This window comes from Lissotriton vulgaris, chromosome 3_1 (assembly GCF_964263255.1).
Source record: "Lissotriton vulgaris chromosome 3_1, aLisVul1.2, whole genome shotgun sequence".
Taxonomy (NCBI): domain Eukaryota; kingdom Metazoa; phylum Chordata; class Amphibia; order Caudata; family Salamandridae; genus Lissotriton; species Lissotriton vulgaris.
In genome coordinates this window covers 2102089453-2102111687 of record NC_141689.1, presented here as the reverse complement: position 1 = coordinate 2102111687, position 22235 = coordinate 2102089453, and the positions used below count along the sequence as shown (strand labels likewise).

At 45.7% G+C, this 22235-nt stretch overlaps 1 protein-coding gene across 1 annotated transcript in view; it reads right to left on the bottom strand.

The window, feature by feature from the left end:
* The window catches only part of SGCB (sarcoglycan beta), a 292490-nt gene that overhangs the window by 40962 nt on the left and 229293 nt on the right, over window positions 1-22235 (bottom strand). Inside the window, exon 5 of the mRNA XM_086962654.1 lies at window positions 17031-17162. Coding sequence (XP_086818780.1) covers window positions 17031-17162 — 132 coding nt within the window. The remainder of the gene's footprint in view (window positions 1-17030; window positions 17163-22235) is intronic.

Here is a 22235-nt window from a genome sequence, read left to right as displayed (position 1 = left end):
GAAAATTTGCCAGGGCTGCTTTCAGTTCCCAGTCCGGCCCTGGGGCTGGGCTGAGGAGGAGCATCACGACGAGCGGGAAGGAGAGGTGCGAGGAATAGGTAAGGAGCAAGGGAAGCAGGGACAGGGCACAGAGAAGGTGTGAAAGGGGCGTGGAGAGAAGATGGTCAGAAGAAGAGCGAGTGAAAAGGCACCAAGAGTATCAGAAAGAGTTATAGGAAAGGCAAAAAGAATGAGTTAAAAGGCACAAAGGGTGAGAGAAAAGGCACAAAAAGATGCAGAAAAAGTGACAGAAACGGCACAAAGAATAAGAGATGTGGCATAGAAGTCACAGAGAAAGAGAGAAAAATGTTAGAGAAGTAAGGCGAGTGCCTCAAGGCACTGGAGCCGGGCACACAAAGGCCTTGATCGACCAGAGGACTTGTTTCAGGTAAGTCCGGTGGGGCTGGAAAATGCACCTGATGAATTCTGGAGAAGTTAAGTTACAGGTCCTGCAAAGACACAGGTGCTGGGACAGTGAATCACACGACACATGTGCGCACAAGGGGATTATGTTACTTACCATGTAAGCATCTATTCTTGGCATGTAGTGCTGTAGATTCACATGCTTTGCATACTTCTGCCATCTAGTGTTGAGTCCGGATGTGTGCAGTTTGTTTTTCTTCGAAGAAGTGTTTTGAGTCACGAGGCAGAACAGGAAGGAAGGAAGCATGCAACCACAAGGCGCAGGCTCTCTACCGAGTGGCGCTACTGGTCTGAAAAGCGATTGGAGGTGCTGCACACAGGCAATGGCCAGATTGGTCCACAGCCATCTACTCACAGCTTGCACTGGGAGTTCTCTTGGTAGGGCTCAGAACTGAACCTCGCTCCAAACAACACTCTGCTCTTCTTCACAGGGTACACTGGCCTTGGCAAGCAGGCAGGCGCTGATGCTCCAGGTTGCAGGGCAGGTGATCTTGGTTTCCTTGGGTGATGCCCCTTCACCCAGAAGGGGGACTAGCAGGTCTTGGCCCCCTAGTCCTGATCAGAGGCGAATGTCTTGCAGCGCTTCCCCTCCTTACACAGTCCGTCAGTGTGGCTAACAAATTTTGGAGTTTCAACCTCCCTTTCTTATAGTCCATTTCCAGACACCAAATGTGATTTAGGTTCTGGTTCTTAAACGTTTTATGATAGGGCTTAGCTTTCTTTGAAGTGTACACTGTTCTCTCTCTTCTTCCTATCTGTCTGTGACAGCAGGAGAGACTCCAAACCTTATAGTGAAGTAGTGTGGCTCACCGGTTAGAGGCGGCATACCCGAGAGCAGAGGATGGCCCGGGACCAGGGTCGATTCCCGGCGCGGCAGGTTTCTGGACCAGGGTCAGCGGACTCGATAATTCTCTCGCCTCGGTGCCCACTCTGATCAGCGATCACACTCGGCAACTCTGGGCATTAGCTTGCCTCATCTTCACTAACTGCCCCACCAGACCGCCGGGGATGCCTGGTCTCACCCTGGAGATACCCATTAAGGGACCATCTCTCAGGGAAGCCAGGAAGGGTTTCGCAGCGGTCGAAGCGCCATGGGACCCTACGGGTAAGTAGTGCGCTATATAAATGCCTATACATTCATAGTGCCACAATACTGGCCATGGGAGTGACTAGTGTTCACACCTGGATATCAGCCACGTTTATATGTGCATTAAAAGGTTAATCCTGGGCTCCCAGTCCTGCTCTTTATGATTCCCTTATCAGCCAACTCCATGTGTCCAGGCCCCTTCCTTGTGATCTATCACCAAATCAAAAAGCACTTTTTTGAAGTGTACAGAAGAGTCTCTCCCTTCTCCCAATATGCCTCCCTCCCAGCTCACAGGAATCCAGCAATACACATCCTTACTTACTCCACATGTCATCACCAAGCTGGCTTGGGCTTCTTAAAGTGGAACCCAGGGTCCTATATGTAATGTACCACTGCGGACACACTTGCACTCAGTGTACATACACAGCACACATACTCATCCAGTACCGTCAGCTCCATGTATTGTGCCATCCCAGGCGCACATACATCCAGCACACACAATCCCAGAGTCCTCCATCTAATGTACAGTTGTAGACACATTTGCACTCAGTGTACATACACAGCACACATACTCATCCAGTACAGTCACCTCCATGTATTGTGCCATCCCAAGCGCACACACAATCAGTCTGTGTGCACTGGTCAGTACTGTATCCTTTCTGTATTGCGCCATGGTGTGCTGTTTATAAAAATGCGCACTTCCAGCACACACAATCCCCATGCGCACAACCACAACACTTCACCCTTGCTGTATTGTGCCTCTCACAAGCACACATACACCCAGGAAATACTTTCATTACGCAGCCACTGCACAGCACTACATGTCTCATGTAATGTATTCCTCACAGTTATACATACACTCAGTCCATGCATTAACTTTGCTTGTACTGCACAGCACTGCTCTATCCCTGTACTGTACCCTTCACATGCAAACATACAGGCAGGGCAGAGTCACCACTCCTGTGTTGTGCAGCACTCTAACATCTAACTAATCTAGGCCAAGGGTGAGGTAGGCATACAATAGTGTAACTTTAAAAAAGGTGAGTGAGCCAATAGGCCCCACTCCAGAGCATCTGTTCACCCCTACTGATCACCACACGTATGCTGCCACCACCATGCTCATGCTGCTCAACTCTCGGTAAAGGCAGTAGCACGCATGATCCATGTTTGCCTAAGACAACAAAAATCAGCATTAGGGATCCAGACAACAGTAGGGCATGGATACATGTCTTTTTCCATGCAGAGGCCTTTTCCATACCAACAATTTTCACTGTTCGGAGAACATGGAAAATACCCCATTCTGCATATTCTTGTTAACTTTTAGGACAATCAGGAAAAATGTTAGTTACCTTGTAACTTTCTGTTTGTAGTTCTGTAGATTCTAATGATTTGCACATTCCTGCCATGTAGGATTGGGTGCAGCTTTTAAAAGTTAATTTTCTTTTAAATGAGCTCCAGTTTCCAGATAATTCATAATCCCTCCCAGAAACCCAAAATGCAGCAGGACAAAGACTCTCGCTGGTAAGTGAAAGTAAATGGAGTGAAGGAACAGAGGACAATAAATGTGTGCTGATGCATTGTAAAACAAAAAGCATGCTCTTGAGTGATGTAAAGCATCTGCAGCATTTGCTTGAGTCTGGAGTAGTGGGAAGGGGTATGTGAATCTACAGCAATACAAGCTAAGAAACAGATAGTACAAGATAAGTAACATTTTCCCATTTGTAGCATGTGTACCTGTAGATCACAGGCTCTGCATAAATCAAAAAGGAGTGTACTCCCACTAAAGCTGTCACTTACGAGGGGATGAGGAAAATGTTTGGAATTACTTTTTAAGAATTGTCTGCCTGACCTGTGCATCTTGACAGGCATTAATATCTACACAGTATGGACAACCAAGCAGTAGGAGGTTGCCCAAAAGGTCATTGTTACCACTGTTGGCACCTCTTGGGGCCCAGGGGAAAAGCTGTTGCTTTTTGCCTCTGTTAATGAATTAGATTCAATGCTATCCCCTTCCATGCTGCAGGAGAGCATATGTGTGACTTCAAATTGCCTCTAGAAACATTGAGGATTACCTCGGTTTTAACTCATTGCCTGGAGAGTCAAAGAAGCAGGTAGAGGAGGTTGCCCCAAGCCTAGGACTGCTGACCACATAAAAATTTGCTAAGCGGATTTGGACTTTCCCGGTATGTTAACTCCAGCGCTTTGTCTTGGCGGAAGAGGTGGACAAAGTCTTTGCTTCCAGATGAGCAGGTACCCATGGCTTGCAAAATCCAACTACAACCAGCTGTAGGTTCTAGGGCATTGTAGATATCTTGTGCCTACCTAAATCTCCAACAACTGGGACATATTCTGATAGACCCCTGTGGGACTCTGTTCTGACATGGGCTTTGGGCACTGGATGATGCGCATGCACCTATGAGAAGAGAGCATTGTGCTCAACAAGGATCTGGGTGGGCACTTTGGTCTTTGTGAAGGCATCTGCAAATAGTACTACTGGAGTTGTTTCACAACAGGTAAACTGAAACCTCAAAATGTCTTTATCAGCACCAGAAACTCAAATAGGTGATATGCAAGCAGTAGGCCAAATTTAACTTTAAAATGTAACATGGTGAACCATCCCCCCTTTGAGGAGAATATTTTATAAGATTGTGAAACCAGCAGCTGTTACATTTGAGGCTTTAAAGTTTCAAACTCGCAAACACTGTGACGGCTAGTGACATTTGAAAGTGGTGAGACATAAAAGTTCGGATGAGTGTTCTGTGGCGAGTGAGCGAGCCCAACTGCCATAAGGGGTTGTGAAACAAGAGTGGGCAAATGGTGCAAATAAGAGAAAGCAAGAAAGTTAATAAAGCAATTCCGAAAGTGTAGTTATGACATCAATAAAGAGATTTCATATGATAACGACGTGCGTAGCTGCATATTCAGTCTAACCAGAGAACCTCAGCATAGGGACCGGTTTCAATAGCAAAGGCTTTGTAGACAGACCATCTTTCTGTTCCAAGGCTTTTTTCGTCCTCAATGTACATTGCTTCGGCTCCAAGTCTTTGCCTGACTTCGGTTGTGTCGGTGCCGAAACAAACTTTAAAGCCTTAGATGTTTTAAAGGCTTTCCAGGCACGGTGGATTTAGGTTTGTGCGCCTGTTGATGAAAACCTCCACAGCCAGAAGGCAGTGGATCTCCGAAAGCCTGTTGAGCTGTTTTGGCAGGGGTTTGGGCAGCTTTCGCCGAGGTACTCACGTGCCCCTGTATGGAATCGGGCTCAGGGTCCCAGCTGTCCCCACTGCTAGCCAGTAGTATCTGTACATCTGTGTCTTCAGTTTCTTCATCGGGGTCTGGCGACTGGTCCCCGAAGACATTCAGTGCCTCTTCTACGCATCGCTGCATAGTTGTGCGGGCCCACCTACGCTCCCTCTGCAGAATGCTAAACACGCCTCATAGGAGGTTTCTTCCTGTTCTGGTGATAAACATAGATTGCACACTTCGTGCTGATCTTGCCATGAGTACTTTGCGTGGCAATTGATGCAAAAGCTGAAGGGTGTGTTTTCCATCCGACGTGGACATAGTCCTGTAGAATGGAGGCGAAGAAATTATGGAACGCCGTGTCCGAACTCGGGCGGGCGCTGAGAAGTGATCAATAACTCCAGCTGATGTTGTTCGGATGTGAAGTGTGCTGGACTGGATTGCAAAGGCCTTGGTGAGGAAAGAAGCTTTGGTCCTGGAGCTGCTATATTGACATCCGAACCCGATGGCGGAAAAAACAATCTAACAAAGGAGTTAAGCAACATGCACAATGCACACCGGAGGAGGAGCCACTATACCTTGTGACTCGAAGACTTCTTTGAAGAAAAACAACTTGTAATCGTCCGAGCCCAACACTAGATGGCAGGATAATGCTAAGCATATGTATCTACGGCCAACACATGCTAAGGCATGCCAACACATGCTAAAAAATATGTAATGTCACATTTGGAAGCTCAGTATTAGAATGTGTAAGGAAAATAGGCATACACCAGCATAGTTTGTGCAGCACATAAAGTTTACTGAACAATGTAACACAAATCCTAAACTCTACTCGCACATGCCTCATCATATGTAAATGAGGTAACCAGTCTGAAATGTCCGTAATATGTATGATCAACATTCCGACAACTTTCTATGTGAATCTGTCCAAGGTTTTTATGAGGACAGATTCCACATTTGTGGGCCAAAATGACCCTTTTCCGCGGTCAACATGATCCACTGATATATCATTTTGGGAGACAGGAAAAGGCTATTTAGGAAGCTTTTTAGGTCTCGTAGCGAAAATAGCGCGTAAGCGCTGTGTCTCGCCAGAGATCTTTTGTTGCTGACTGTGCTTCCCAGGAGACAGTACCGGCCGCGTGCATTTCCTGTTGAAGGAGGCGATCTCAGCGGGCCACGCGCTCGCGAACGCGCTCAGCTGCTGTCTCCTGGGAAGCTCCAAACACGCATGCGCATACACGCAGACACACACACACGCATATACAGAGACACACCCGCATACACAGGCACCCCCCCCCTCGCCGCCGCACCTACACACACAAGCGCACCTACACGCACACACAGAGACCCCCCACACACACACACACACCAGCGCACACAGACACACGCGCGTACACCCCTCCCCTCCCATCCCCTCCCACTCACCGGGCTGTTGCTGGGGATCGGGCTCCTCTTGATGGGGTGGGTCTATTGATAGTACACCGGCTCTCCCTGCATCACCTCTGGAAAACGGGACTCTCAGCTTCCGCTCCTCTTGATGGGGTGGGTCTATTGATAGTACACCGGCTCTCCCTGCATCACTTCCGGAAAACGGGACTCTCAGCTTCCCAGCATGCACCGCGAGCAGGGCTCCCCTGGCGCCGCCTACGTCCTGGCTGAGGGAGAGAACAGCAGGCCTGCCTGAGGGGGAGGAGTTTTTGTTTCTGCCCTGCTGCGGTTTAAATCGTACTTGGAAACAAGAAAAGGCTTTTCCAATCTTTATTTAAAATACGAACATCTCTAGTCAGGAGAGGTCCGACTGCTGGGCAATGGTGCTTTAAAAGTAGAATCGGGCTTGCCAAGTCTACGGATGCTGCTGGGAAAGAGCGAACTGTGAACCTCATACACAGCCCAACGAGGCTGCAAATGTGCCTCCTTCTACCTCTCATGCACGGCTGGCGTCTGACAGCAGGGGATAGGCTGCTGTGGTGATTCCCACATGGCTGAAACTCGCCGTCATACTTTTAAAGGGGGAGGCAAGTTGTGCCCCCACGCGATGGCCTAGTATGTTGTTCATTTATACCCCCTTGGCAAGCTGTGTTATTCCCAATGTGCAATACACACCTGTTAAGAATGACCTGTGTCGTCCTGCGTGATCCGGCGTGGCAGGGCTGGTCTCTGTTCTCTTCCAATGCTTGGTGTTTACCTGGAATTACTATGTTGTGTTTACAAATGTTCCCCTTGAAAATATGACGGATCTGTGATCTCCCTGCACATGCTTACCCTGCAGGTGACTGTCTCCTCCCTTTCTTGACTGCGTGCAAGGGCTGCTCAGCATGTCTCATGCAGGATCGTCATGGTGCTCCTTCCTGCACATACTCTCTTAGTTTGGCCACCTACATGTTCACGCTGTTTGCATTTCCCATCCCACATGTCTGCGAGAGTTGTCTGTATATTTTAATTGTGCGCGTACTGCGTGGGTTGTGACGCGCTATTTATACATTGTGCTTGCTTTGATGTTGTTGCATGTGTTAGTTTTTAGCTGCGTAAGAATTCTTTCGGCGATGCCATGGACTTTATAATCCTAGTTCTTATCTGTTTTTATGATTGTAGCAAATGTCTGAATGAATTGACTTACATTTATCATCCTGGCTTAACCTATTTTATCTTAACTGCAATGGTTTTAATTAACTGCGCAAATACAGATTTTCATCCAGCTACATTGTGCTTGTTCTGATCTCCATCCTTTTGCTAGATGTTACTTTGGCCCGTCAGTTACATGCTGTCTGTGCATACCCACACACACATACACACCCGTGCCACCCTCACTCTTCTCCTGCACAGCTTCCTTCACTTTACCACTACCTTTACTTTAGCTTGATCTGGTCACTCCTCCACCTGTGTCTGCTCCATATACGCCCTCCACCTATTTGCCTATGTTCCTCACCCTGTACTCTCTCTACTCCATGCGCACCCCCGCTCCACCTGAGTCTACTCCCCAGCACATTTGTCTACTTCACCCGTATACCTGCTCTACCCAAACAACCCCTTCCACCCGTACCTTCCCACTTCTCAACGTCGGCCCTAGCCTCTACTCCGGCCCTCCCCCTAATTGACCTGTTCCCACCCACCGGCACTCTCCCCTACTCCTGCACACTCTACCGCTCTATCACTCCACCTGCACACTGCACCCCCCCTTCTCTCCACCTTCTTCCTTCTGCCTCCCAACAAGTGAATCCCCTCTACTCCACCTGTAACGCTGCTCCGTATGAAGCTCCTCTTCTCCTCCACCTGCACCCTCCACCCCCACCTGTTCCCTTCTGCCACGAAACAGGCACATCCTCTACTCCACCAGGAACCCTCCTCCACCTGAAGCACCTCATCTCTACCAGCTCCCCCTCCACTCCTGCAGCACCAGTTACCCTCACCTTAGCTCTCCTCCCTCCACTGTTCTTCTCTCTCTTTGCCCATCTAGTTTCCCTCCTCTCCATCTGCACTATGATACTTTCTCTCCAGCTGCCTCCATTCGCCCTTACCCTTGGCCTCCCACTCAGCCCTCACCCCGCCTCGCTCTTCACCACCTCCCTCCAACGGCACATCACAGCTCTCTACCGGTGCACATCCGTACCCCCTCTCTTTATCTACATCACTCCACACCACCTACACACACAATCTCCTGTGATCTCCCTCTGGTCACACTTTCTTCACGTTATTACCTTTCTCCCCATCGAGGACCCCCCCCACACACACACACATGCGTACCTACCTGCCTCTCTGTCACCGCGCACTGTCAGTCTCCACATCGCTGGCTCCCTATCGCTTTACTTTCACTTATCAGGCACTAATTCATCTAAATTCTGATGTTGCACAATTGCTAATATATACGGTGTACTTTTTAGAAAAGAACAACATTATAAAAAAGTATATCATTTACAATACTAATAGCTCTAAACATTGTCACTGCGAGACCTATTGCATTGTAAATGCTTGTTATACATTGTTTTAGACCAGATGTACCATTTTTTATGTGAATTTAGATTGTATACCAAACCGCCTGCCCAGGCAACTTTTGCAAGCTGTAATTAGTCATTTAAGGCCCCAGCTTGAAAATGATTTTGCATCTAATGCATTCTAATTCTTTAGAGATTGGTCCTCCTGCCTTACTTGCGATGACTGCTGTACCAGGAAAGTAGATAGCTTGGCTCCTGCTGCTTATTCAGCATTAACGGTCTTAGAACAGGCCTTTTAACATCTCTGAGAATCACGCCTATTCATTTTGTGCAAGTTCACTCCCCCAGCGCAGCGCCTCCCCCCAACTCTCATTCTGTTCCTTAATTGGTAAATAAATCCTTTCAGAGACAACTTCCAAGCAATTAATTACTTCAAGGGCCTTGGAATTACCTGATATTAGGCGGCTGAGATTTTACTGCAGGCAGATTGTAGAGGGACTGATCTCGGAAAAATGTAAGCAGGGAAAACAGAGTTTAGATCGATTGGTGCTCCTTTGATAGACCCACAGCCTGGTGATATAAGCAATGTCTACAATTTCAATAAGGAGAATGTTTTCCTAGAGCGGTGTTTCGGGCTCCGTTGTGTAACATGAGTGCTATTAGTTATTAAGCAGTATCAGAGTTCTGTTAAATAAAAACATTTACAAACTTTCACTTCTGTCTTTACAACTTACTATGTCAGACATATTGCGGCCTGTGTCTAGTTCAAATAGGGGAATGCATGACCCAAGGTGTTCCACAAGAGGTTGTCGGCTCTGGCATTCAGAGAACCCTTAACATGGTATGTTACCAGTCAAACATCATGTTCCCATGTCCAAGACGAGTTTCAAAGCCTTTTATCAGAGAGCCCAACTGCCCCTGATTTCTTGATGTACCACACTGCGGTCATATTGTCTGTCAAAATGTGAACAGACTGAATGTGAACTGTGGGGAGAAAGGACCCGAGGGCTAGCCATAATGTGCTGAGCTCTAGAAGGTTGATATGAGGAACCTGCTCTTCTTGAGACCAGAGGCTTCGGACCTCTAGATCCTCCAGATGAGTACATCACCCTCCAGCAGAGGCATCGACCACTATTGTGGCATAGTAAGGATGGAAAGATAACCCTTCAATTAGATTGTTTTCTGCTCCCCAACAAGTGCGATTTGCAGCAGCCTCTGAAGAGAGGACTATGGTGTCCGAGAGGGTTTCCCTCTGTTGGATCCACTGAACACATAGGCACCACTGGGAAACACAGGTGTGACAATGTACATATATGACCAGTATTATACAAGTGGTCAGCAGACCTTCAGGACTGGAATTTGAGCTCTGCCTTAAAACAACCGAACCACAGACTGAAAGTCTCGAATCCTCTGAACTGGTGGAAAAGCCTGGAGATGTTGTATCCGGTACTGCCCCTTTGAACAGGAGACACTGAGAGGGCCCTGCGTAAGATTTTGAGCTGTTTATAGAAATGCTGTGTACTACAAGCGGCACAGTGAGCTTTCAATAACCATAAGGATTCCTAACCTTCTGAGATGAGCCGCTACTACCACCAGCACCTTTGTAAAGACTTGAGGTGCTGATGTTAGACCAAAAGGAAGAATCACAACTTGATAGTGAGTGGAGCCCACACCGAAACGCAGAATTTCCTGTGAGACTGCAGAATCGGTATGTGTAAGTATGTGTCCTGCAAGTCTAATAACACCATCCAGTCTTCTTCTAGCACAACAATAACCTGAGCTAGGGACAACATCCTGAACTTCTCCTTGCGGAAAACAGGTTCAAGACCCCAAGCTCTAGGATTGGACAGAGATCGACATCCCTTGTAGGAACAGGAAAACGCCCAGAGTAGTAACCCTGCCCAATTCCCTGCCGTGACACCAGGTCCACTGCTCCTTTCTTTAACAGTAAAGCAACTTCCTGCAAAAAAATGAGCAGATGCTTCTCGAGCTGAAAAGAGCAGTATGGGGGAATGTGAGGAAAGGCAGCACATACCCTTTTTCTTCGGTCTAGGAATCACTGGTTCTAAGTTATAGCCTTCCAGGCCTGCAGAAAAAGAGAATGATTGGGACCCACTGTTCAATCAGTGACCAACAAGGCCAGACTAGAAACGCATTCCTGGCTGGGTTGGGGAGGGGGAGGTTTGAGAAAGAGGAAAAGGAAGAGATAGGCTGTTGTGTCAAACAGCCTCTGGATTTAACACAACCCATTTATTGTTCATAGAGGGGGGGGGGGGTCTGAATTTGTCATCCTGAGGCAGAGGGGTTTGTCTCTGACAAAACCAAGACTTTCTTAGAAGCCTCCTAACATCCAAAATTGACAGAAATCTTTTTGGGATGTTTAAAGGTCTAAAACACCAGTATTAACTCTGCTAGATTTAAATCTTTCAAGTGCAAAGTATGCCTTATCCCCAAAAATTTTTGCGGGAATCAAAAGAATGGATGTCATTGTCTGAGCCCAAGCTCCCCAGGCAGATCCAATGAGGGTCTGTGATCAACACCTAACCCACACAATGGCTAGAGCGCTTAAAGACATATTTTTTCAAATGCAACATATTTAAATGTCAGAAAAAAATGTGAGCAAGTTTTGAATCCATGTTGGTCCCACAGAAAAAAGAGAACTGCTGTTTGTATGCTGGTTCAATGCCTTATACTTCCAGTGACTCTGACATTGTAATAGAGACGGTGCCCTCTGCTGGTAAGGGTGAGCTATTGCAGAAGAGCCCAGAGTGGTGTCCGGGGATGTTCACAAGTTGATGAATCTGCCAAGGATACACCCATAAAGGCTTAGGAGAAAGGATATAACTTTCCTCACTCGTTATAGCAGGATCCTCAGCTGGGCTGCTGCTAATAATCAGAGATGCCTTTAATGCCCAACCACGCAATTGCCAGTATTGTGAGCCTTTTTTTTTTAACACTGACCTCGCTTTCTTCCCTGGCTAAACATAGTTACTGACCTTTCTATTAATTTCTCGCATAAAGACCCATTGTATTGCAATCAGGAGTGTCTAATAATCTCGGAAAAATGTTACTTCTGCTCTTCTTGCTATCCATGAGATAAATGGCACTGCCTCTTTTGCTACATCGTAGTTCCAGCACGCAAGGCGACCACCACGCCTACCACGACCTCCCCAGACCAGCACCACTGCCTTCTGCTCAACGCATGAGCTCTCTGAAAGCAAGCCACCAAGATTTGGGATATCATCACCTCCCTCTCCCCGCCGTCATCTTCTTCATCAAGACCCGAGTCAACCCCGTATTATCACCCGACATCTCCTCAGTCATGCTCAAAGGCTAAAAGATTGCACACTGAGACAGCATCAACAAGCACGGAGGTGTTATCACCATCATTGACAAGGAAGCCATCCACTGCGCCACCAATGCAGACAACGTCACCCTGATCATGGAACACCTCAACTTCCAACTCTGAGCAGACAGAAAAAACACCATCAGAGGCACCCTTGCCTAAAGACCTTCAGGACCTCCCCCCAGCTTCTACAACCACATGCCCAAGTTCATTGCTCCGCACGCCATCTTCCTTAGTGACCTCAATTTTCCCCTTGATGACCCCAACAACACCAACACTGCTAACCTCCTCGATAGCATGAGCTACATTGGTCACATCCAACTGGTCACCAACCCCACTCACATCGCAGGACACACACTCGACCCGAAACTCACAGCCAGCAACAGAATCAAGTTCAGCCATGTCACCGAGCTCACCTGGACAAACCATGCCATTGTCTACTTTATCATCTTGGGATCCCCCGGCACCGCACCCAGACTGCCCAGCACACCTCACCACAACTGGAACAAGATCTCAGAGGCCCAATAGACTGATGCTTTCAACACCTCCCGTCCAACCACAGCAGCCAACATTGAACAGGTGGTCAAGAACTTCTCTGCCTGGATCACAGATTGAGCCGACAGAGTTGCCTACAGCAAACCCACCAAAGTCCAAAAGGTCACCAAGCAAGCCAGTTGGTACACGACGGAACTAAGAGTCATGAAGTACACCTGCGAACGACTCAAAAGGAAATGGGCACCAGCATGGAGTCCACGAACAGAACAACATTCAAAACTGCCCTCTACCGATTGCACTAACTTCTGAAAAAGACAAAAATAAGCGTCCTTGCTAACCACATCAAAGCAAGCTCCAACCACAGCAAGTAACTCTTCAACATCGTCAGAGAGTTCTCCAGCCCCTCAGCCACCGAAAACGTCATCACCCCTCCACAGGAACTCTGTGACTCCCTGGTGAACCTCTGCCACAACAAGATCTCCAATATCTACAGAAATTTCAAACCCCAACCCACCAACCTCCTCAGCCATTTCAACCCCACATACGAGGAACATGACCACCTGCTCAACACCCAGGACCAGCTCACCAAGCAAGATGCCACAGTCACCATGATCGCCACACACTCAAGAGAACCCATGGGCCCCTGCCCCCATCACATCTTCAACCTCAGGAGCAAGATGATCTGCAGCCAGCTTACTGCCAACTTTAACGCATCCATCACCATGGCCACATTCCACAAAGAATGGAAGCACGCAGAAGTCAAGCCCCTACTCAAGAAACCATCAGCAGACCTTAGCTAACTCAAGAACTACCACCCCATCTCTCCCCCCCTATTTTCCCAAAGTCATCGAGAAGGGCATCAATAACCAACTCACAGAACAACTGGAGAACAACAATCTTCTGGACACTTCCCAATACGGGTTATACACCAACTACAGCACCAAAACAGCCCTGATTGCAGTCACAGATGACATCAGATCCCTCCACAACCAAGAGAAGAAGGCTGCCTTTATCCTCCTCGATCTCTCAGCAGCATTCGACACAGTTTCATACCACACTCTGATCAAAAGCCTTTACAACATTGGATTCCAAGGAGACGCCCTCAAGTGGCTTGCCTCATTCCTCACAGGTAAAACCAGAGAATCCGCCTCCCGCCCTTTACCTCGGAAGGCAAGAACACCATCTGTGGCATCCCTCAAGGTTTGTTCATCAGCCCTAACCTGTTCAACAACTAGATGACTTATTTGGCCAACGGCGTATGATTACATGGACTGAGTGGGGGGGAAGGGTGCAGGAGAGTATCCCTGAAGATGCTCCTGCGTCCTATGACAGAAGGCAGACTGGGGGTACCAAATTTTGAGCTCTATATGTTAGCAGCCCAGCTGCAATGGTTAGCACAGTATTAGAAGAGGTGAATGTGAAGGGGGTATGTCTGTCTGAACCTGGCTTTGGCCCGGACTTGCTCCTGGACAAATTATTGGACTCATCTATTACTGTTCCGTACCGCTCACTGCTACAATCCACAGCCTTACAGACATGGAAAAGATGTCTGTCTAAAGTGCGGAATTCCATAAGATATTCCCCGCTGCTGCCGCTGGTGGGCCTCCTGCACGGGGTGCCTAAGATGACTATCTTGCCTGAGCAGCCAACGCCCTTTACAGCAATGGTGTTGGAGAACGTAGGGGACTGTTTTTCTGACAGCAGGCTGGTTCCTTTTTCGGGAACTAGCGGAGGATAGCGGCCTCCCACTGAGGCAGTTCCTGCAATATGAGGCAATGACACGAGCCATCGGGCAGTTATGGGGAAAGGGACGGGAGGAACCTGGGTCTCACCCAGTATTACATGCACTGGTTACACTTGGCTCTGCGTGGCACCAGGAAGTGGTTCTACGCTGCCCTACTAGCGGCATCGCTCGACCCTCTGACTGGCCTTCGGGAGAAGTGGGAGAAGGTTGTAGATGGGAAAGATCAGATGTAGAATGGGGGACAATACTGCAATATTCTAAGAGGATATCCCGAAACACCTGTCTGAAATACACACAATTCAATTTTATACACATGACCTACATGACACCCCACCGCCTTCATGTTACATATGGAGGGGAGATGCGTAAGTGCCCAAGGTGTGCCCACCTGGACGCAGATTTTTTTCACATGACATGGGAATGCCAGTGGATGCGAGGGTTTTGGGAAGCAGTCCTAGCAAATATTAAGGATGCTTTGGGGAGGGAGTTGGCCCTCACAGTATAGATATTCCTGCCTGGACTTTTTACCAGACCACACAAGACTAAGGTCGGGAATAGATTGATAGATTTGGCTCTGGGGCTGGTCAGGCAGAGAACTGCGTTGGTGTGAAAGTCGGCTGGGGGACCTTAAGTGGCAGGGTGGAATCGGGATGTGATTAATTGGGCTGGAGCTGTGGGAAAGAGTTACAGTGGGAAGAAGCCAGGGGTATGCGGCAACGCCCTATAGCAGAACTTTGGAAGGAGGCGTTGGGAATGTGGGAGACACCCGCACAAACTAGCGGGGAGGATGAGGAGAACGAAAAGGGGTAAGAGAAACAAGACACATAGGGTTGCAATGCCCAAGTCCCAGTCATGAGGTATTAGGTTTCAACAACATTTTTAAATGAACAATTAGCTCTAAAGGAGCTGAGAGAAGTTGGAAAACCGCAGGATACCAGAGTGGACTGGGTGGCTTCAGTAGCTTACCTGGACACACACAACGAGGCACAGCAATCAAAATACCCTGAGTCAGTCACATACCTACAAACAGTACACCCTTCTGCATAAGTTTTAGTTAATGTTTGCAGTTACTGTTTTATTATTATACACACACACACACACAAAAAACACTACGCCACAACCTATTGGTATGGATTGATACCAATCTAACAGTTTCTAGAGAGAACGTGACTTACATAGAGGAGCGGACAGAAACACGATTAGGAATAGACCATATACATAGGATATGTGCTAAGATGAATGTATATATTAGTAAAGAAGTTGGACAACTACCATGTGGATTTCTAATAATGTACGGTGCCGAGGTTCCATACAATGACTACAATTGTACTGTAATATTGAATACACATGTACATGATATGAAATCCTGCTGATTATATAAAAATATGCTAAAAAAAAAAAAAGATTGCATGGACTGGCTTGGCAGTTCAGGATGGACAGTTCTCATGAAGCACAGGGTCAAGACTGATTTGCATATGGTTGGGTCTAAACTAGGGTGGCATGGTGAGTAAAAGAACAATGTATTTAACCCAGATCTATTGACTGGGGGAGAATGTCTGATTTGCTCTGCATTCCGTCCATGATCTGTGTGTCTTACTTTCTCGCACTAAGTGCACCGGGTATGCCCAGACGTGGTTTCAGGGCTCACTGTGTCACTGGATTCAAGCTAGCCTGGCTGATATGGGGTGATGCTTTTGTTTCGGTCCAGGGAGGACCTGGCTTGGCAGTTTGGGCTCGACTGTTCCCATGAGGAACCTACGAACTACCAGCATTAATTAGGCTTGCAGTAAAATGTAGCAAAAATGCACAAGGAAAAATAAATAAATAAATAATCCATATTTGTAAAGCGCAAACATATCACCCTTTAAGGTTTCAACACACTGGGGGCTGTGAAGGAGATTAAGTGAGCTATTGCCAAGAGTCACTTGACGCTGAGCTGGCCCCTGGGATCAAACATTGATCGCCGCGCTCTGGAGTCAGCCGATCTGACCTCTCCCCCATTTGAAAGTATAGACAGTTTTTTTGCAGGCAACCAAAGTAGAAAGAAAGTAAAGATTTTTAAAAATCCTGAAAAAGCTAACGAGAGAAAAAATTAACCAAGAGTTCTATTCCAGATGTTCATGTCTCAGATGTAAGACGGTATTCTGCGTGCGTTTAGGATGCATGCATTCTTAACGCCGTCTTTAGGACGCATTTGTTCAGCATGCAAGTCATTTCAATGACTTGCCTTAGGGGGGTGCTGGATGTTGGAATAGTTTAATTTACTATTCCATGTCTGTGCAGCAGGACTTTATATCCAACACCATTCCACCAGTGCGCCCCCGAAAAAACAAGTTGTTGTTGCGACTTGCGTGCTGACTAAATGCGTGCTAAAGACGCATTTGTTCTATTGCTGGAGCTGTACTGGCACAGCGTGATTCCGGCTTCGTCCGAAGGGACGTTTCCCTCATGTCTCTGAATCGTCACACTCTGGTACACTGGGGAGGTATAACAGTAATCTAGACTAAAAAATTCTACAAGGGACACATGTAAGGTAAACTGTGATTATATTTTTATATCCATAAGTCATGATTCCCTATCCCTACAGGAATGTAAGCTCTTCACCAAGGTTGAATACATACAATGAATTCGGTCTGTAATATTTGTCCCAACAGTTTGAACACAAGCCCATTTCTGTAAGTACTTTTTGAAATATCAAATATTTTAAAGAGGTTATGAACTACTTACTGCCTTCAGTTCCATATTTCGTCCCATACGAAACTCAATGGTTTTACCCATAATGAACACACCTTCATTTCCGCGTACAATGGCATGCCCATCAACTTTTATATTTAGGTCACTGGTAGCATTGCTGGTGATCTAGAAATACAGAAGTATACATAAGGCAAACAATTTCTGGCAAACTCTCTACTTCTCCAAAGCTTTCAAGATGCACTATTACATTGACTCACAGCAGAGTAATATTGTCCTTTGACACATCACAAGAATGAAAGTAACACTTTTTCTGTGTCAAGGCTACTTGACTGTATAAGAATGAAATAATGAATGCTGTGTACAAAAAGAAAGCAATCACACGTTTGCTAATCTACTAACCAAAGTAGTGATTTCAAGTAGGTACATCCCTCTCCTGACATTTAACAGAGTAGGCACAAAGATGCTTTCAAGTGCTAGATGTGAAAAAATATAGCAAAGCTTGGTTTGTTTTCCTCCTTCTCTTTGTGACAAAAGGGTTGATAAAGCTAAGCTGCACTTTTTGTTAGGTTTCGCTTGCACTGTGATTGTGAAATCTATTGTTTTTAATATAATTTTTTGTATTTTTTTTGTATTCAGCGAGACATACATATATTCATAAAAAGAAAATTAATTCATTTGTTATACATTGTTAATAATTATCAATTAATCCAGATCCAATTTAATACTGATACATGAAAGGGAAAGGGACTAAGAGATGCAATACATCACAAACATTCATATTACCTAAAATGTAATCTATTTATATTATCCTATGCTTTTTACCCAATTTGAAACGGGAGCCCATAATTTTATACCCCAGCTTTTAGCCTGGTACCCCTTACAGGTATTTAAAGCCTGTTCAAGTTTATATACAGCAATAAAACGAGCAAAAAAATCATAAAAATCTGGGGGAATCGGATACTTCCATCTAGTTGCAATAAGTAATCTTAATATCACAACTGAGATAAATATGATACAGGTCTGGGGTTTATCTAACTCCATACTGCTGTCATTTCCAATCATCATAAGCAAAGGGGTTAATGCCACAGTTTTTCCAAAAATCTTCTCCCAGAACTTTACCAATTCAGTTTTTATCAGATCAAGTTGTAAACACCCATTAAACATATGAATCTCTTCTGCGGGTCCTACCCCATCTCTGGGGCATTTATCATCCTCCCTCTTCCCCCATTTGAATAATTTGGCCGGAGTAAAATACAGGTTATAAATTGTTTTATAGTGTTGTGACTTTAGATTAGCAGATAGAAGCGTTTTTTTTACAAACCGTTGTGACATGTCAATATCAACATCTTCGCCCTCCAATCTATTGGCCCATTTAGTCTCAATGTTTTCAATATCATTCGGGACAAATTCCATTATTATACTATATATATATGTTTGATTTTACAAGCAGTTCTCCCCATGATTTCAAGCAATGTAATTTTAGCACTAGAGATTGCCTGTCTCCTTTGGTCAAACCCCCCCTTTATTTGTAAATACTTTAGATAATGCCCATCCGATATTCCAAACTCGCTAAACAAATATAGCTGGCCATTTGGTTGAATATCTCCCACTGTCCGTAAACCCAGTTGCTCCCATTGCCTGGCTATTACATCATAAAACACAGGGGGGAATAGGGATGATTTCTAAATAGGTGTATATTTTGTTATCTTTGCGATATTCATATGTTTTTGTATTCTACCCCAGGTTTTCTATGTGTTCGATATGATCTTAAATCCGACTTTCTTATAGTAGCTAGGTTCCAGTTCACGCAAAAAAAGGGCTTTTGCCCTTTCTCCAAGTGCCAGCTTGTAGATTGTCGGGAGACCCTCGGCCTGTGTCTCACTAGTACTGCCACAACTTTCAAAGAAAAGTATATTCATTTGATGTAACAAGGCTGCCCAATAATAAAAAGTTAAATTAGGAGCGGCCAACCCTCCCTGTGCTTGTGGCAACGTAAGGAGTTTTAAAGATCTCCTGATCTTACCATATTGTCAGATAAACCTACTAAACAAAGAATCTAAGGCTTTAATTAAAGATCCTTCGATTTCCACCGGAAGTGTCCTGAAAAGGTACAATACCTTAGGGAACATAATAATTTTAAGAACATTAACTCTACCTATAATGGTTAAATGAAGTGAATTAATTCGCCTAAGGTCTTCAACAATCTTACTTATCACGGGTTTAAATTGATTTGGGCAATCTGACCAATATCCGGAGTAATCCGAACTCTGAGATAGGTAGCTATATTTACTCGTCGGCTATCCAGAAGAATAACATTTTTGGTACAATTATTTGAGTCTTAGTTTTATTCAGTAAATACCCCGATTCCTTCCCAAAGATAGTGGCAGTAGCTTTAATCTCCCTCATTGCTACCTCGGGGTTAGGTGTCAGTACTGCAATGTCATCTGCATATGCTAGTACTTTAGTACTAAAACCCTGGGTCGCCACAGGTATAATAGCCTAATTCTCAATACATGATTGAATAAGTGGGTAGATATATAGGGCAAATAGAATTGGAGAGCAAGGGCATCCCTGCCTTGTTCCGCATAAAACCCTTATGTCAGATTCTCTACCCATCAGCTGCAATTTCGCGTAGGGGGCCCTATACATCGCCTTAATTGCAGTGACGGTCCGAGAGCCAAACCCTTTGGCTGCAAGGATATCCCACAAATACTCCCATGACACACGGTCGAATGCTTTTTCCGCATCCAAGAGGATCATAGCCAGCTGACCATTAGTCTCCCCAATTATGTCATATAGGGCCATGGCTCGCCTTACATGATCAGTTGTGTCCCGACCTGGTACAAAGCCATGTTGCCATGGTGGCACGAGGCTGGCTATGACCCTCTGGAGGCGGTTAGCCAAGATTTTAGAATAGATTTTAGCATCCGTGTTAATTAAAGAGATAGGCCTATATGAGGTGGGCCTATCCAATGGTTTATCTCTCTTGGGGAAGGTGATAATATTAGTACCCTTCCAGGAATCTGGTGGATTCCCAGAATATTGTACCCCCAAGAACAAATCCCAGAGCAAGGGAGCTAGCTCTTCTTGAAAGATTTTATAAAATTCAGATGGAATTTTGTCAGGGCCAGCTGCCTTGCCCGAAGCCAGCTGCTGTATCGCTATTTGTGTCTCCTCCAATGTAAATTCAATCTACAACTCCTCACTAGCCTCGTCCCCCAAAGTTCTATATTCTCTACTAGCCTTTAAAAAAAACATCCCAGTGGGAACCTTGCTTCTCCTCCATATAGAGCTCTTGATAGAATTTCTGGAACACCACAACTATATTTCCCCCGGATCTGTATATGTGATGGATGGTGCACCAAAGAAAGAAGTCCGTAGCAGGTATGATATGTAGAAAAAGTTCCTTTATTATTAGAAATCTTTAAAAGGCCTCAGCCAACGCGTTTCGTCCCCAAGGGGACTTCGTCAGGGCAACGGAAAAGAAGGCAGTTTTCAAAGACGAACAAAGGACATGCTAATCCCAAACAAAAAAACGTCCACGTTGTAGGTCAGTGAAGCTCTGAATCTATTGAATATTCCAAAAACAACGTGGTCAAGAAGATGGTGGGTGATCACCGTTGTAGTAACAATTGAAACTGTCCAAGCAAGTGCAAAAAGAAATATTCCAAGTAATCAGTCCTCGTATCAAAAAGTGGCAGGTGAGGGGATCCAGGGCCTTTGTTAAATGGCACAATCATTGCGTAGTGGTGTAAGTGTTTCGCCTGGACTGTAGATATATCAAAAATAAAGAACACCCGAACACTACAGCCGGAGGTAGGAACTGCAATTAAGCAAAGGAGAGCGATGGATAAGGCATGTATCAGTCCTTGTCACCACTTCAAAGAGGTCCTCCCCATAATAAGGGAATGTACTGGGTTCGAAGTACCCGTTTTCAGAAAGCCGGCGATTCAAAAGGATCTGTATATGAGATCCCCCCACTGTTTATTAGAGATATCTGGCTCCTCGCTGATTTTTGTCTAGTCTTTAAGGCAAGTCGTTTTCCAACAGTTTCACCATACTCATAGCTCTCTGCCCTATGGGATTGATAACTTGCTGCAACCTTCTGAGAATAATAAGACCCTATCTCAGCCTTAACCACCATAATATCTAGCTGCATTATAGCTGTATCCATTCCTCCCACTATCTTTCCCAGATGTTCTCTCTCGAAGTCCTGGAGCTAGGCATGTAATTGCCTAATCTTCTTTGCTTGTTGTTGTCTCTGGTTGGATACGAAGTTATTGTCTCCTCCTATAGTCCGGCCTTAATAGCTTCCCAAACCACATTGCGTGAGGCACTAAATCTATTCATATTAAAAAATTCTTTGATCCGGGTTCTAAAATGGCAGACATATTCCTGATCAAACGTCCATTGTGTTTGACACAAATGGATTTGCGGCAATCTCAGCCTGAGAATCAAAGGGTTATGATCAGACATTAATTCTGGCAAAAGTTCTATTTCCGCCCCTCCTAGGATCTGCTTGGATATAAAAAAAATAGTCTGGCCTGACATATTTCTGGTGGGGATAAGAGATGTATGTATATCCTGGATCGGAGGGTAACTTGGATTCCCATAAATCTATTAGCCCATGGCTTTTAATCAATGATGGTAATGCTCGATAGACTCTGGGCTTCCTTCCGTGATATCTGTTAAAATTCGCATCACCTACTCCTAGATGCATATTAAAATCCCCACACAGAATTAAAGGTGTAGGCCAAGCTGCTAACTCCATTTGCAGGTATTCGAGTATGTTGGATTCATCCTGGTTTGAGCCATACACCGTTACTATTGTTATTCCATACTCGAGCCCCACTACAGCCCGGGAAACATCCTTTACGACGCAACTTTTACCACGCAGTACCTTTACAACGCAGGTTTTTCAACGCAAGTCATTACAACGACTTGCGCTGGGGGGCGCTCTAGGATAGGTAATAGTTTAATTTACTATCCAACACCTTCCCTACTATCCACGGGGCCTGGAGTTGGAATAGTAAATTAAACTATTCAGTATCCAGCACCCCCCAACGCTAGTTGTTGTAACGACTTGCGTTGAAAAACCTGCGTTGTAAAGGCATGCGTGGTAAAAGCATGCGTTGTAACAACGTACATCCCTACAGCCCACCTCCCTCCTGCATCACCCAATGTCCGCCTAGCGGGTCCTATTTGTTTTTTAACTAAAATAGCCACCCCTCTAATGTT